At 50.3% G+C, this 16,489-nt stretch overlaps 1 protein-coding gene across 2 annotated transcripts in view; it reads right to left on the bottom strand.

Moving 5' to 3' along the window:
- Nucleotides 1–3,695, bottom strand: part of RGMA (repulsive guidance molecule BMP co-receptor a) — a 45,314-nt gene extending 41,619 nt beyond the window's left edge. The window contains exon 1 of one of the 2 annotated variants that reach the window (XM_044388381.3): nt 3,507–3,695. Coding sequence is in view for 1 of the 2 variants with exons in the window: in XM_026510405.4 (XP_026366190.1) it covers nt 2,475–2,488 (14 nt within the window). In the remaining variant the exon portion in view is untranslated. Of the gene's footprint in view, nt 1–2,474; nt 2,809–3,506 lie in introns of those variants that run through there. The other variant, XM_026510405.4, reaches the window with a different exon arrangement.
- Nucleotides 3,696–16,489: the final 12,794 nt, after the last annotated feature.

Here is a 16,489-nt window from a genome sequence, read left to right as displayed (position 1 = left end):
GTCTATCCCTGTCTCCTTCCCTGCATGGCAGACGTCTCAAGACATCGGTGATCATACCTCCTAAGTAAGGCCTGACTAAATTTGGGGGCCATACTTGGTAAAAGCAAGTGCTTGAATTTGATTCGTTTGGAAGCAAGGGTGAAGGGAAAAGGACTTTCAACGCACAGAACCTGGGCTCTACCTGTCTGGACCTCAGTTTCTTTAGAGAAATGGAAACGGCAGCCCCTCTTCTCGTGACCATCAGTAGAATGGCGGCTTGAAAAACTTGTTGTCCCAATGTCAGGGATCCTCAGCACCTATTCGTTTTATTTTGCATCTCCTCATCTAAGAATTCCTGTATTTGGTCCCACATGGGGTGGCCGAAGGGCCAAGTCAAGGGTCCTATTAAATACACACACTGGGGGAAGAGCAGTCATGCCTTGTAAGGGGTTTCTTAGCAAAGGTCAGAGAAGCCCTCCTTGAATTAGATGCCAGGTGACTGCAAGATCCTTTTGGTCACAACTCTGGTTGTTAAATAAACACCTGCAAAGGGAGAGACAACAGCATGGGGGAGGCAGATACGGCCCCTCCCCCCACCATTCCACATGTCTATTTGGAATGTAAGCACCTGTCTGTCACCTGGAAGGGAAAAGGTAGGAGCAGGGCTATGGTGAAAAGGGATCTGGGACCTCCCTCCCCAGCACCACAGGAAAGAGGATTTCAAGGTGGCAAGGGTCTTCAGCACAAGGGGACCACCATGCTGCTCTCCAAGGAACCAAGGTATTCTTCAGAATAGGGAGGACTCGGCTCATTGCTAATATCATCTGGCCTGGAAGGTGGCAGCAAAAACCAGCCACAGAGTGTGGATCCCGCCTGGATGTGTGGGTGCCCCACCCAGAGCCTTTGTCCGCTGGGCTTGTCACCCAGCAGAGTCAGCTCCGTGGTTCACTGGAGATCACATCCCTTATAAAGGGGGCTTGTCTGTCACGGGCTGTGGCAGTGGAACATCAGGAAACCCTCTGCATGTGTTTAAAAAATGCCATTTTGGTATACTATCCCGTCCCTGCACAGATCGGCAGGAGGTCCTCTCCCACTTGTCCTTCAGCTGCCCTTCCCGGCCAATCTCTTTCCTAGGGGTCATGGCTCAAGATCCCCCTAAAAAAATCCCCCTCTCTGATGCACTGGAGAAGAAAGTAAGGTCCGTGCACCTTTTTTTTTTTCCTGCAATAGATGCTGGAACGACGGGTATCCACTTACTGGCAGGTAACATTTTGTTTTTGCGAGCGGACCCTAAAGTCAGATGGAGAAGGTGACGGGTCTCCTCGAGGTGATAGCCTGCCCCGCAGTACAACCTGTAATTCTGTCGCTTGAGCTTGGGGTGTCTGGGCGCTCCCGCTCGGTCCGACTACAGATACACGCATAACTACTCCTCCCAGGAGAGCTCATCCCGCCTCTCTACCTGGCGCTGGAATCTCGAGACGACTTTGAGAACACCCAACTTCTTCGCCTTAAAGGACCGCGCAGCTTACCATTTCCGCTAGATGGCGCGATTTCCCCTACTCCGTCCGCGAGACGCCCGATTTATAAAATAAATACAATTCAACGCCTTCCGAAACCACACCACATAATAGCAACTCGCAGGCTCCCATTAAAAATCTCAATCTGGGGGAATTGATTCTGCCTCCGAGCAAATCTAATGCAATTACATTAACAGAGTGCAATCAAGAATTGCAACCGAGCGTCCCCCGTCGGCCCTCCCCTTAAATACACCTGTACCCCTGCTTCAGCTAGTTCCCTGGCATGAGCCACGGCTCCAGCCGCGAGCGGAATCGTCTCCGTGCCCCGCCCGCCCGGCCCACCCGTCCGCTTAGGAACGAATGCCGGGGCCACTGGGGAGTCCGACCTCTTAGCACTGAACCCAAGTCCCACACCTTCCGGCGCGCTGGTGCTCCCAGTTCAAAGGACCGCTCGGACCGGAGCCCAGACGGTGTAGCACCGACGCCCCCGGGGGCAGGCGCTTGTCCCGCGGCTCTGCAGCTGGCCTAGGGAGCCAGGCGCGGAGCAGAAGGAGGGGACCCGGGTGAGTCGGGCCAGTGGGGCTTCCCGGCGGGACAACCCTCTGTCCGGCTCCGTCCCAGGCTGCGCGGGCCGGGCGGTGCGGCTGCCGGGAGAAGAGGTGACGGCGAGGGAAAAAGGGAGCTCGCAGCCCGCACACGGTGGAAGAGACGCTCGCCGGGTCTGTCCAAGCACGCGCGCTGCCGGCTGCCCGGGGAGAGCATTTTAGGAAAAAAGAGCAAATACTAAACCACAAAAACTTTACTGCTGCCAAGAGCTAAAGCGATCGAGGTTCAGCAAAGCTCCAAATCTGGGCAAGACGGGAGCAAGATGAGACGCGGCGTTGGGGAGGACCAGAGCAGTGCCGTGGCCCCCGCAAGTGCGGGTGGCGCCTGGGGGATGTCAGAGCCGGGTCCGCCGGGTTCCCGGCCCGCGCTTACCTTGGCGGCTGCATGAGCCCCTGCGGCCCGCGGGGGGTGGCGCTGGCGGGGCTGCGGGCAAAGAGGGGGCGCCCGGGGCGCTGCTCGTCGGCCCCGGGGCAAGGTGGGAGGGGCTCGGCAGGCGCTGGTCCCCGCCGCCCCGGCCGGCTCAGCAGCGGCCGGGGGCACGCCGCCTGCTCCCGGGCTGCATGCCTGCGAGCGCCTGGAGGAGCCGGCCCGGGAGCCAACAGCTAGTGCTTCTCCAGCCCAGCGGCTCGGGCGGCGCAGCCCGCGCTCGGGAGACAACTGCCGAGTCGGGCTGCTTGGGCCAGCCCCCTCCCTCGGCCGGCCCCCGCCCGCCGCCGCCGAGCGCGTCGCGAGGTTCGTTTGCGCGCTAGAGGAGGGGGCGGGCCAGGCGCCCCGGGCGCGGGCGGGGGGCGAGCGCGGGCGGGGCTGGCGGGGAGGGGACACGAGAGGGGTGGGGGAGCGGGCTCGGATGGCCCCGCCCCGCCGCGGCCGCACCCTCCGGCACCCGCACCCGTTGGGTGGGTGCGGGGGGGGGGTGAGCACGCGGTAAAGTCGGGACTTGCCGAAATGCATCCGTGAGGGGGGCGCGGGCCGCAAGTGCGGCGACCCTCGAGGTGCCTCCAACTTTACAAATTTCCCGCTGGGATGTTGGGGAGGGCACGTTTTCCACCTCCAGTCCTGGTCAACAGGGGAGTTACTCTGAGGTTTCTGGAATAGACAGTCACATCCAGAAGAAACGCTGCTGCTCTCCGCGGAGACGCACCTTTGTTCTATTGAGATGTTAGTTTTAAGATTTTTCTTTATAAAAATTTATACACACGTATTAAATGCGTAATACACCAAAACGTTCGTGTGTACAATGCTACACAACTCAGGCGTATCTAGAGTAAAAAGAAGACCGTATCACATCCCCTCCCCATTGCAGCCGCTACCCAGAGGTAACCTCGGGTCAGAGTGCGATCCTCTGCGGTTCTTTCCAGCCCTTGCTTTTACATGCAAACGCGCAGACTTCAAGTGGATACTCACGGGCTTTTCAAAAGAATGTTTCACCATGCAGCGCAGGAACACACTGGCGAGGACAGCGGCAAATCCCCAGAGGCTTCCGGAGTCCGGGGAGAGACCCTTGCAGTGCAACAGCAAAGGGCCACCCTATCGCGATGTGCAAACCTGAAACCCCAGCTGGGGCATGGAGTCAGCCTAAACACACAGCTCACGCCCAAATTAGCATTGCATGGTTAGAGAGATTTGCCAGTGCGTTTCAGACAGGGTTATGACCTTCCCGTCCGTACTGAAAACAAACTCTCTTGGATTTTGATAGGATGAGAACTTGGATTCGCAAAATGAAAAGGTATCATCCACATTAAAACGCGATCGTTATTTATGCTTGTGGTCTTGAGGGATGTGGTTTTAACTCAGTATTCTGTGTTTTATTGGCCAAATGTATTGAAATAATCTAGGGTGGGGATGTAAATAAAATCCATGTGGTTTAGCAGGAAAGGATTAGCTATTGGGATGGCCGGTTTCTATAATTAGCTCTGACCTTGGGCAAGACATTTAGCTCTGCTGGGCCTCAATTTCTTTAGGTATAAATAGAGGAGTTATACTGTGTGTGCGTGAGCGCCCTAGACCTAATAGTCGGTGAGTAATTAATCTCTCCCCACATTCGTATTTCAGCTGATCTCCAGTATCTCTTCTTCAGGGAACGCTCCCGGCACCCCCTGCTTTTCCTGACAAACCCTGATCTCACTTCGCAGTTATGTGTTCCTTAGGCTGACCTTTCTGTAAGTGTAGGTCTCTCCCACCAGACTGTAAGCACCGTGAGGGCAGGTCCTCATTGGATCCCCAGTTTCTGGCCCATAATAAGCGCGCTCCAAGGATCTCTAAACACCTATCACCGTTGGATCTCTTACTGCTCTGCCCAGATGCTTGGTGTTGGCAAAAGATCTGTTAAGTGGAAACATCTCATTTTAAAATGAAGCCTTTGGAAAGCATCCAGCAGGGTTTTCCCATCTTGGGGGACCAACAGTTCACTGTCTGCATGAGGACACACAATTCTTAGCTCAACCACAGGCTGCGGAGACAGCCAACCGTTATTTACCTCGATAAGCATAGGCTCCCACGGAGAAGACAACGAATATTAATGCCGCTCATTAAGTACTTGATTAAGTCGGAAGATACATAGGTGGTTGCAATAGACACGTGAGCGCTCAGAGTTAAATGAGGCCGTGGGGTGTGTTTAGGGTCCAAATTAACAAATGTACATGCTTTCCACCAGCAATCTAGAAACATTCCTAATAAAAAGCTCCAGGGAACGCTTGTCTTTCTTTGCTGCAGAGGGCCTGAATTCCTTAAAAATAGCAACAGGAAATAGGCGAACCTGGGTTCAAGTGTTAAAAAAAAAAAAAAGAAAAAGTAAGGCCCTGAAGAAACAAGGGGTGGGGGAAGTGAATGTCTAAGGCAGTGCAAGAGTCACGTCTGTGTTAGTTTCTCGCTTGTCCCACGTGCAGGGTTGCCAAGGGAGAGGTTCAAATCTGGCCTCACGTTTGTATAAGAAAACGGGAGCGCTGGGGTTCCCACCCTGTCTTGGCCACTGTTTCCTTCTCTCTTTCTCTTTCTTTCTTTCTTTCTTTCTTTCTTTCTTTCTTTCTTTCTTTCTTTCTTTCTTTCTTTTTCTTTTTTTTTGGCTCAGGGAAATGTGCAGTGGCTGGATCCCCCTCCATGCCCCTTCTGGGAGCCCTGACTTTATGGGGGAGAGCTTTTGCCTGCAGAGAAGGGCGCAGCGTCATGGGGCGGCTGGGCTCGCGCCTGGTGGAAGGAGGCCCCACGCCCAGCGCAGGGAAAGCGGGTGCTACCAGTGTGTGGGGCACTGTGCTGTCTCAGGCTGCTTCAAAGGAGGGGTGGCGGCTGCGGGCCGAGCTGCACCGTCAGATGGTGGATTCTTGGGGTGCCTGGGTGGCTCAGTCGTTAAGCATCTGCCTTTGGCTCAGGGCGTGATCCCAGCATTCTGGGATCGAGCCCCACATCAGGCACCTCTGCTGGGAGCCTGCTTCTTCCTCTCCCACTCCCCCTGCCCGTGTTCCCTCTCTCGCTGCCTGTCTCTCTCTCTCTTTCAAATAATTAAATAAAATCTTAAAAAAAAAAAAAAGGTGGATTCCTGGTGAAACTGATTGAGGAGTTCTTCCCAGAGGACAAAACAATGCGAAGCGAATTGGCAGGACTTTTCACTCAGGGCTGGCACCTGGGGCTGCCCCTTTGGATGGGGGGGGTTACCCCATTATGTGTTCCTGGGTAAACGCAGGTCAGGAGTAACGGGGCAGCATAAAGGAGAAGCATGTCAGAAGCTCTCATAGGAGCCTGTTAAAGAAGGAGGCACTTGGCCTCCGTGAGACAACAGGAGGGAATGGATGCTGGAGACTGGTCTGTTTTGCACAGACCGGAAGGAGCTGCGCAGGCTGGACGCCTCCCAGAGGCCTCGTCTGCTCTTATAAATCCAGCGCGCTTGGTGTCAGGAAATTCCTGCACCGTGCTCGACCCTGTGGCAGGCGTGGACTTAAGGAACACAGCCTCTACCCTTTCAGACACTTGCAGTCCAGGGACAGAAGGAAAAGAAGGAGCCAGAAGGTCTCCGTGGCTGCATGGCATGTTGGGGGGGGGGGGTGTGTGTGTCTGAGCAGCTCCCTCTGATCTCTCTCCCCATCTCGTTTTGGTAACACCAGTGCTTTTGCACGTGTGCCTTGAAGGCCCGTCTCCCCACCTTCCCTTCCAACCGGACCGTGCTCAGAAGCCCCAACGACGTTTAGGAGTTGACCCTGCAAGGTCGAGGGGAACAAGAGACAGAAGGAAAGTAAGTGCAAATTCAAGGTCATGGGATTTCGAAGTTAGGTGTATTGCTAGTTGGAGGGATTGGGAAAGTGTTTATGGAAGAGGTCTCCCTTGAGATGGCCTCTGATAGATGGATTTGAGTTTAGTGCATGGGTGAATGGGAAAGAGGGTAAGTATTCCAGGCAGAGGAATGACGTGAAAAAGGCGTGGAGATGGCCAAAGGTGGGTAAGTTCAATAAGGAGTGATAGAATCTAGTTGGACTGTGGGGACTGGAGGAGAGATGTGATGGAGAAGGAGTTTAGGGCCATATCATGGAGAACCTTGGTTGCAGAATGAGCCATAGGGAGCCATCGAAGGTTACTGAGCAGAGGAATGATGCAGATAAATCTGCATTTTTGGTAGGTCAATGGAAGATGGCTTGCAGAAGCAGGAGGTGGGAGGCCAGCTAGAAGACCCTAATAATCTTGGTTACAATGTTATTGAGAGCATGACTCAAGATGCTAAGAGTGTATGGGGAAGTAGGGGCTGATGGGAGACCCAGATGCTTCACTGGGAGATGGAGGGGTATCAAAGTATCAGAGGGAGTAAGTGTGCATTACAGAGACTGGGAAGTCATGAGGAGGAGCTTGGAAGGAGTAGGGGGAATGGCCATCAGACCAACCATCATGGTCCCAGCATGTGAGGGAGCCTCAAAACTATACTGAGAACATTGCTTGGTTTTCCATATTTGATATTATGGGCATGTGTTGAAGCTAGAAATCCAGTGCCTGTGCCCATCATAAAAAAGAAGGCCTAATGAATTCACTGTTGCTTTTTATAGCCTTCTTTCCTATAGGCCAGTCGTTTGCTGTCTAATGATAAGGACCATAGGCAAGGCAAATGAAGGATTTTTTTTTCTTTTTTTGGCTTTACACTTTTTGTTGTTGTTGTTAAAAAAGTGAGCTATCAGCCTCAGGAATAGAAAGCCAATAAGGCAGTCCTTCATTGTCGTTCATGAATTTGGACAACAGAAGAAGGGGACGGGAGCCCACTTTTCCATGAGGCCTTGACTGTGCTTTGCCGGCTGGTTTAGCCATGAGAATAGTTGGAGGGTTTGGGCAGCCACAGTAGCAGGAGAACAGCTGGGATGTGGTCAGCGAGCATATCCACCCGCCGCACAACAGCACCCACAGAAGCCTGTCCTTGACAATTTAGAAACCTTGAGGCCAGCTGGCAGGCTGTGCTCCTTCATGGCGACTTGGCAAGGAGGGCAGGCTTGCTGCCTTCTTTATCTCAAGGCAGGATCCGCTTGGGTTTTGTTTTGCAGTCACTGACTCAGTGCCAAACCTGCCAGAACATTCTACGTGTGCTATAGATGCTTCCTCAGTCCTCATAACCCTCTATGGGTGGGTGTTTTTATAGGGAACTGAGGTTCAAAAAGTTACCCGAGTTGAAGAGCACAGAGTCGAGGCAGGATTGGAATCCACACCCATCTGAATCCCAGTCTGGTGCATTTCCCACTGCTAAGCATGTGGCCCCCCTTTTCCTTACAGGCCTTTCCCCATCTTTCCTGATGGGCTTATGCTGGAAACACCTGCACTTGCCACTCTGGGGAACAAGCTTGTACCCCGCTTTCTGCAGGGCTGCTGAAGCTGGTGGGGTATGACCGTATCGTCACCTCCAGCCCAATGCATCCCGTGTCCACAGAGCGAGATCTGCTAGCAGATTGGTTTCCTTGTGGGCTCCAGAGGGCTTTGTCAGGCTTGTGAAGCACGGAGAAGTGCGGGGAGATACTGGGTTTATTTCAGTATTCAGTGGAACTTACTGGGAAGTAACTGAGTCACACCTGTTTCTGGGGATCTTAACGCTGGTCTCTAAATTTGGACCCCCTGGGAAGAAGCTCACAGGCTGATATAAATAAACTCTCATCATGATCAACTAGCAGTTTTGGCTTGCTCCCTGACCCACCAGAGTTTTGAAAAGTAAAATGATTTATTAACATACGAAAGCCAGATCCCGTGTTCCCCAGAAGCTGGCTTCTCTGGAACAAACCCAATTCAATAATAATAATAATAATAATAATAATAATAACAACAGCTACAACAACAATAATAATAAATCAATCTTTCCCCAGCAGATTCATCATTAGATTGCATGATTTTTAAATTTTGCTTTATCAATTGTTAGGCATTTATTAAGAAAATGTAATAGTTCAAATATTTTTATAAATAACGGTATGTAAAAAAAATTCTCAGGCCTGGAGTGGAGGTCTTGTTGATTTTGGTTTCTAACTTAAACTGTATTTTATTTTTTATTTTTATTTTTAAATATTTATTTGTTTTAAAGAGAGAGGAGAGTATGTGCAAGGAGGAGTGAGGGGCAGACGGAGGGAGAGAATCTCAAGCAGACTGCCCACTGAGCCCGGAGCCCAACAGGGGCTCGATCTCACGACTCTGAGATCACAACTTGAGCCAAAATCAAGAGTCAGACGCCCAACAGACTGAGATATGTAGGCGCCCCTAAACTCAGTTTTGAAGGTACTCCAAGGAGGGCGTGAGGCATTGACTCTAGCCCACAGACTACACAAGTTCAGCCATGGACAGGAGTGGGGACAGCTCAAGGATCTCCGCATTGTCTGGAGGGACTGTTTGAGGGGCTCAATTAGTGTTTGACAACAGAGGCCACTGGTATTTAAACTACATATGTCATGTCGATGTGATGTATCATTTAACGTAAGGCTGGACAGTTGTACAGAGAGATGGGACAATAGTATGACTTAAAGATTCAAGCTTATATTCTTCCTCTCTTACATACCCAGGCCAGGTGGGCTTTCCAGGCTGGTGGCCGACTCAGCACCATGTGGTCATTCAGGGATTCAGGTTCCTTCCAAGTCATTGTTCTGCAATCCCCCCAAAGCCTTATTGCAAGCTGCATCATCGAAGCTGGCTTACTGCCAAGCCTGGCTTGCAGCCTGCAGGAAGGGGAAAGAGTGTGGAGGAGTCACACTTTTCTGCTTGCATCATCATTTCTTCTAAGACTCCACTAGAGAAAGTCAAATGTCCACACCTAGCTGCAAGGGAGGCTGGGAAATCAGTGTGGGTAGGCGGCCATTGTTCTCCTGTGAAACAAGAGAGCTGAGATTTCAGTGCTTAAGTAGCCATATTTGCTAGCCAACTAGCAGCTGGATACATCGTAGTAAACTAGCATGGGGGAGAGGAGGACGTGCCCCCTCTGGACCCTGAAGCCCTGGGTTTGAATCCTTGCTCTGCCACTCTGAACTGGGAAGGCCATCTTATCTCTCTGAGCTTTGCTTGTTTCAATGGCTGTGCCCTCCTTCAAGGGCTGTTGGGAGGATCGTAACACCCAAGTGCTCGATGGCCTCGGTCAGCGTTGCAAGGAATGAAAAGCAGCTTGGGGTAGTTTGAGGAAAGGGAGATCTAGTTTACAGTGTCAGTCATCCCACAGAACCCAAAGACGGCAGGGGATGAACTTTGGCAGGGAAGGACTGGAAGTAGAGCTGGAGGCTTCTAAGGGGAACAGGAGGGATGAGGGGAGGTGCTCCGAGTCATCCATCCACCAGCAGATACTGTTGCTACTAGCTCCAAAATAAATCCTGACGGTGTCCATTTCTCTCCATTGCCACCTGCTCCCCTGGTCCAAGCCACCCTTAAGCCTGGTTTACTGTATGGATGGCTGTAGCAGCCCCAGTGACTCGTCTCCCTGCCTCCATTCTTGTGCTCTTAAATCCATTCTTGCACTCAGTGGCCAGAGTGAGGTTTAGTAACATTGATGAGATCATACCTCCTGTTTGAGACCTGGAATTCTTCCCATAGCACGTAGAATAAACTCCCAGCTCCTTACCCTGGTTTACCAAACCCCACATGATCCAGCCTCTATCCCCTCTCTGGCCTCATCTACCACTCTGCCCCTCCTTCACCTGGCTTTAGCTACATGGTCTGGCTAGATCTAAACAGTTCATCTAAAGCTTGGCCCTACCTCAGGACCTTTGCACGAGCTGTTTTCTATGCCTGGACCACTCTCACTACTTTTTCCTTCTCTTATTCAGATCTCGGTTTAAAATTCAGAAACATCTCCATTATGTCACCTTCTTTAATTCCTTGCATAGCAGTTCTCACACTATGATAATTGTTTCACTAACTTATTTATTTACTGTCTTTTTAAAAAAAGATTTTATGTATTTATTTGAGAGATGAGAGAGCAAGAGAGAGAGCATGAGCACTGCAGAGGGAGAGGGAGAAGCAGACTCCCCGCTGAGCAAGGAACCCAATGCAGGACTCAATCCCAGGACCCTGGGATCATGACCTGAGCCGAAGGCAGAGGCTTAACCAACTGAGCCACCCAAGTGCTCCTTATTTATTTTTTGTTATCCAATCCCCAGGCCCCATCGCCCCAGTAAATGCAATCTTTATAAGAGCGGGGAACTATCTATCTTGATCTTTGATGCGTTCTTCTAGCTTCGTAATATTTATTGATTGAAATGATGAATTAACCAAAAAAATGTACACTTGCCATTCTTCTTTTTTTTTTAAGATTATTTATTTATTTGAAAGAGAGATAGAGAGATAGAGAGAGAGCACGAGGGGGAGGAGCAGAGGGAGAGGGACGAGCAGACTCCATGTTGAGGACAGAGCCCGGCACGGGGCTGGATCCCACGACCCTGAGATCATGACCTGAGCGCAAACCGAGAGTCAGATACTCAACCAACTGAGCCCCCCAGGTGCCCCTATGCTTACTATGTCTGAAACTCTTTTACAACTTAACAGTATACTTTGAACTGCTTTCCATTTCAACAAGTACAGAGCTACCATATCCTGTAAGCTTCCCCTGTTCTATCACTTAGATATACCACGACTGATTTAATCAATTCCTGCTGTTGGGATATGTAGAGACCGCCCTTACATAAAGACCTCTCTGTGCATTCTTCATCATTTCCATACATTTGCGCAGGGGAAGTAATGGAGGGTATGCGGGTTTCCCAGGTTTGCCATGCACAGAAAAACTGACTTCCAGAAAAATGGCAATTGTTTCTACTTCTCCGATGGGGTCGGTTTCCTCAGACCCTAGGAAACAAGATTTATAGTAACATTATTTTGGCAATTGGATGCTTTAAAAACACACTCACTGTATCACTCACTGAATCTCACTGTTTCAATTCACATTTTTAAAAAGTAACCAGTGGTGCTCAATATTTTCGATCTATTTGTTGGTCCTTTGTATTTCTGTCTTTTGTCTTTTTTTCTAATGGCCTGTTCACCAACTTGTCCCCTTTCCCCAGTGAGCTTCGCCTGCGTGTGTTACTTCTGGGCGATCAGTTTCCTCTTGCAGCCTCAGAGGCACACATTCAGGTGGGACAACATTTGCAGAAAGGAGGGAAATTGATTTTTGCCGCGCACGCCCAGCTCCCGAGAGGGAGGCGCTGTCCTTCCTCCCATTAGAATATAAATTGGACGGTGCTGATGCTGAAGCTTGAAACGTGCATTTGCGAAGCAAGTCAACTGTGATTAAGAGGCAAGGATTATGCAACCCTGGTCAGCGGGGGCGTCCCCCTTTCAAAGGCTGCGGATCCCTTACGCATTGCTTTGGAATGGCCATGGGGCCCTTCCTCCTGGCGCAAAGCTGGGGCATCGGAAGGAAGGTGTCCGTTCTCCCTTCTGCAGGTCTGAGCTACCTTCGCTGCTATCCGATGGGTATCCATCGCAGACTAGGTGGGACTAGAGATGCCTTGCTGGGTCTTTGCAGGGCATTTGGAGAGACTTAGGGTTTATGGTAAGATGAAAACAGGCAGCCTTCCTTCTGCAACTGGCCCGGGAGCAGGCTGCACGGCAGTGCTGGCCGCCCTTTGGGCCAGGCCACTGTCACCCTTGAAGTTCAAGCTTCAGACTTACACTGACCTGGGAAACCCACCCTGAAGCGGGGTGAGCAACGGGTAAGTAATGGCCACGGCATTGTGGTCATCGGTCTCTTTCATTTTTCTGCTCTTTCTCCAGGGAGGGGATGGCTTTCAGAGGAGTGGATTCACTCTTATGTACATTTCCTGGAGAAGCTCCCAGCAGAATATCGGGGGCCCTCAAACCCACCAATCTTTGCTGAGTGATGATGGAGATGCAGCCTGGGGCCCCCACACACGGCTGAGGGAGGGGACTGATACCCCCAAACCAGGGCTTCTGGGACAGTGGTTGGCTTTTCAGAAAGCTTGACGTTCATTGTCAATGAACGGACTGCTCCTTACTCTGGAGGGTTTCTCTTTCTGCATGTGTGCGAGCATCCATAGACGTGCCTGAGTTAAAGCGCTTTTTCTTAAACACGCTAGTAGAAAGTAGTTGTTTTAAAAATAGCCTTTCTTGGCACAATAAAGAGCTAGCAAATGCGTATGTATTTCTCCATTTTTTTTTCTCCAAAAAATTGTGAACACCCCAAATCATTGGATCTACTGATTTCAGGGATAAACTCTCCATGTAACTGTGCCTATAACATTCTGATTCATTTATTCATTTATTTATCTGTTTATGAAGATGTTTATTTATTTGAGAGAGAGGGAGAGAGTACGCATGCGTGCACAAGCTGGGGGGAGGGGCAAAGGGAGAGGGAGAAGCCGACTCCTTGTTGAGCGCAGAGCCCGGTGTGGGACTCGATCCCAGATCCCTGAGGTCATGATCTGAGACACTTAACCAACTGAACCACCCAGGTGTCCCATGACATTCTGTTTTAATGGGAAGCTTGGGGGACTTTTTGTAGTGAGCCTCAAAGGAATGACACCCCCTCATTTCAGTTGCTGTGAAGGCCCTTTCCTTACCCATGGGGGGAGCTAGGTCTTCTCCGGCATCACTCTGAGGAGGGGGCAGTGCTGGCAAATTCAGGGGGCCCTCCCTTCGGCTGGCACAGCTGTGGAAGTGGCACGGGGTGGGTGGTGGGGGTGCGAGGTCCTTGGATCACGGGCCCGAGAAGATTCTGGAAGGAAAACCAAGGAGGCAAAGTAAGAGCAGGGTCTTCTCGGTGACTATTTCTCTCCCTTTCCTTCCCTACCTCCCAGCTTCCTCAGATGGCTTCGTTTTAGGAATCTCGGGGCCTCCAGGGAAATTTTATGCAGCGGAAGTTAACTTGCCTGTTTTTAAATAACCAGGGTCTGGACATTGGATTTTTAATTTTAGAAAACTCCAAAAATAAGGCATAAAGATAAATACAAGTAAATCGAAGCTTCCCGATTTCTCTTGCTGTTGGAAAAGCACGATAGAGCTTTCGGAGGCCAGAGCTGGAAAACAGAATCAGTTAAATGGATGCAGAAGGACAGCAGGCTGGGGTCCCCTTGTCGCCCTCCGTGTCATCAGGCTTGCTAATTCTCAGCGCAGGGGACTTCAGGGGTATTATTACGAGATAAGAGGCCCGTCTTATATTCCTGGGAGAACAATCCCCTCCGGTCTGCAGTAAGATCTTGGATTTGACCTGTGGCTTCTGTGTCACAAAGGATCAGGGATTACAATTCAGCGATAGAACAGGCCAAGCTCGCTTTTCCTCCCCCTCCCCCTCCCTCCCAAAAATAAGCTCAATTTCTTTGGAATTATAATTAAGCAGCAATCTTATGAGATAGCAGAGGGGAGGCTGGAACCCACATTCACTGCGTGCTTTATTGTACGTGGATAGGCACAACGCTGAGTCAGTCCTATGGAGACCCCATGGTTTGTTTTCTGCCCATCTTGGTGGCTCAGCTTGTTTTCATACTACGGAGCTGGGGGTGAAGGTAGGGGTGAGGTGTGTGGGCGTTGTACTTCTGGAGATCAGAAGAGCTTAGGAGATGTAATTTTACAATCTTTGTAAAGGCAGCAAAGGAGACCTCACAGCAGCTGTGGGAAAAAGCACCTGGGAGACACAGCTGGCAACATCTTCCCCAGAGGCTGGGGGAGCAATGCCTGGCCCGTGGGAGGGGGTCCAGGCACAGCTCAAAGGGGATCAGCCCTGGGGCAGGTGGGCTTCTGCAAGGGGTAGGCTGGGGAGGCGGATTCTCAAGTTCGGCAGGAAGGTCTGCATCCACCTGTGACCTGCAGAAGAACTGGTGGGAGAGAGGGGGCAGGCGGAAGGGCAGGGAGTCTCCCAGGACAGCAGGTGGAAGATTGCCCTCAGTGAAAGAATATCCAGGGAACCCGAGGGCCAGGGCTTCAGAGCAGCGGAGACCCCTGGTCCCTAGGAAGACAAACCAGCCAGAAGTCACAGCCATTTGTAGACGATTAAACATTCTGCACACTTTTACATCAGTTTGAGCGCTTTTCTTATCTGACTGAAAAGTAGTCATAATGGAAAAATCTAAAATTAATTTTTGTAAGTGGATTTATGAAATTATAATCCAATCTACATATAACTGAAAAATAGCACTTAGGTATGTGAGGTGAGTCACGTGCTCTGGGAAACGCTTGGTGTGTGTGTGGATTGCTGGGTCCTCTGCAGCGGTCCCCAGGTGCCCGGGGTCCACGGTCTACCAGAAGTTCAAAAAATCAGGTCCCTCCCCTGCGAAGTTTAGTGATGAAAATCGAGGAGCTTACCAATCCATGTCTTCAGCCCGGATTTCATCCTGATTTTGAACACTCATATCCAAATGCCCTGGGCTACACGGATGCTTTGTAGGCACAACTCAACATTGCCCGACCGAATTCTATTTTGGATTCCTCCGTCTTCTTCAGCAGGAAGTCGCCTCCGCCTGTCTCACTGGTCGCCATGTTTGGCCCATTGTACTTCCTTAAGCCTTTCTGGAAGCCCCCACCCCACCACTCTCTGTCTGTTGGCTCTCAAGGACTGGCTCAGGCCTCCAGTGGTCCTTATCAGGGACTTTTGGAACCCCTTCCAATAGCAATCCTTCGGAAGTGTCCATTTTGCCATCCCACTCCTGTGCTTAACACGCTGCCCCATGAAAAGATGCCCAGCGTCAGTAGTCGGTGGGGAAATGCACATCGGAATCACGAGACACCACTACACACCTCTCAGGATGGTGACCGTAAAGCTAATGACATCACCACATGCTGGTGAGGACACAGCCAAGCCGAATCGCTCATTCATTGTGGGTGGGAACGTAGAATGAACCAGCGCTGAAAAACACATTCTGGAAAACACTCTGAAAAACCGTTGGGCAGTTTCTTAAAAAACCAAACACACAACTACCAGAGAGCCCAGCAAGGGCACTCCTGAGCGTTTTCCCCAGAGAAATAAAAACTCATGTCGACCCAAAACCCTATAGGCAAACGTTCAGAGCAGCTTTATCTGTAATAGTCCCAAACGGTCCTTCCATAGCCCAGATGTCCCTCAGGAATAGGTGGTTAGGCAAACTGGGACACAACCATGCCACGGAGCACTACCCAGGATCAATAAGCAGCCCATCACTGATGCATGTGTTAGATTGGATGCCTCTCCAGGAAATTACGCTGGGTGTAAAAGACCAAACCAAGAAGGTATGTATGAAGGAGAGGAAGGTATGATTCCATTTATATACCATTCTTGAAATGATAACGTTTTGTAAATGGAGGACAGGGGTTTGGGATGGGGGCAGGGTTGGAGGGGTGTGGGCGTGATTATAAAAGGGCAGCATGAAGGATCCCTGTGGTGTTGGGACTGTTGTGTAGGTTGACTATGGTGGTGGAAACCCAAACCCACATGGGGGATAAAATTGCATAGACTAACACACACACACACACACACACACACACACACACACACACACAAGTACAAGTAAAACTGGGGAATTGGAGTACGTTAATTATATTAGTGTAAGTATCTTGGTTGTGATATTATACCAGAGTCTTGCAAAAAATGACCAGGGGAGAAACTAGGTAAAGTATAAGATTTCTTTTTCTTTTTCTTTTTTTTTAAGATTAAAAAAAAATTTTTTTTTTTAAAGTAATCTCTACACCCAGCTTGGGGTTCGAACTCACCACTGAGATCAAGAGTTGCATGTTCTACTGACTGGAGCCAGCCAGGTGCCCCAGAAATTTTTCCATATTATTATGATTGTGAATCTGTAATGAGCTCAATTAAAAAAAATTGTTAAAATGTGAAAATGTGTTTGTATTCAAATTTATTTTGCTGTGGTGAAATGTACATAACATGAAATTCACCATCGTCACCCTTCGTAAGTGTACAGTTCTGTGCACTAAGCACAATCACATTGTTCTGCACCCATCACCACCATTCATCTCCACAATTTCTG

The sequence above is a fragment of the Ursus arctos genome, unplaced genomic scaffold (genome assembly GCF_023065955.2).
Source record: "Ursus arctos isolate Adak ecotype North America unplaced genomic scaffold, UrsArc2.0 scaffold_28, whole genome shotgun sequence".
Classification (NCBI taxonomy): domain Eukaryota; kingdom Metazoa; phylum Chordata; class Mammalia; order Carnivora; family Ursidae; genus Ursus; species Ursus arctos.
The sequence above is the reverse complement of the archived record's forward strand: the minus strand, read 5'-3'. Positions and strand labels throughout refer to the sequence as shown.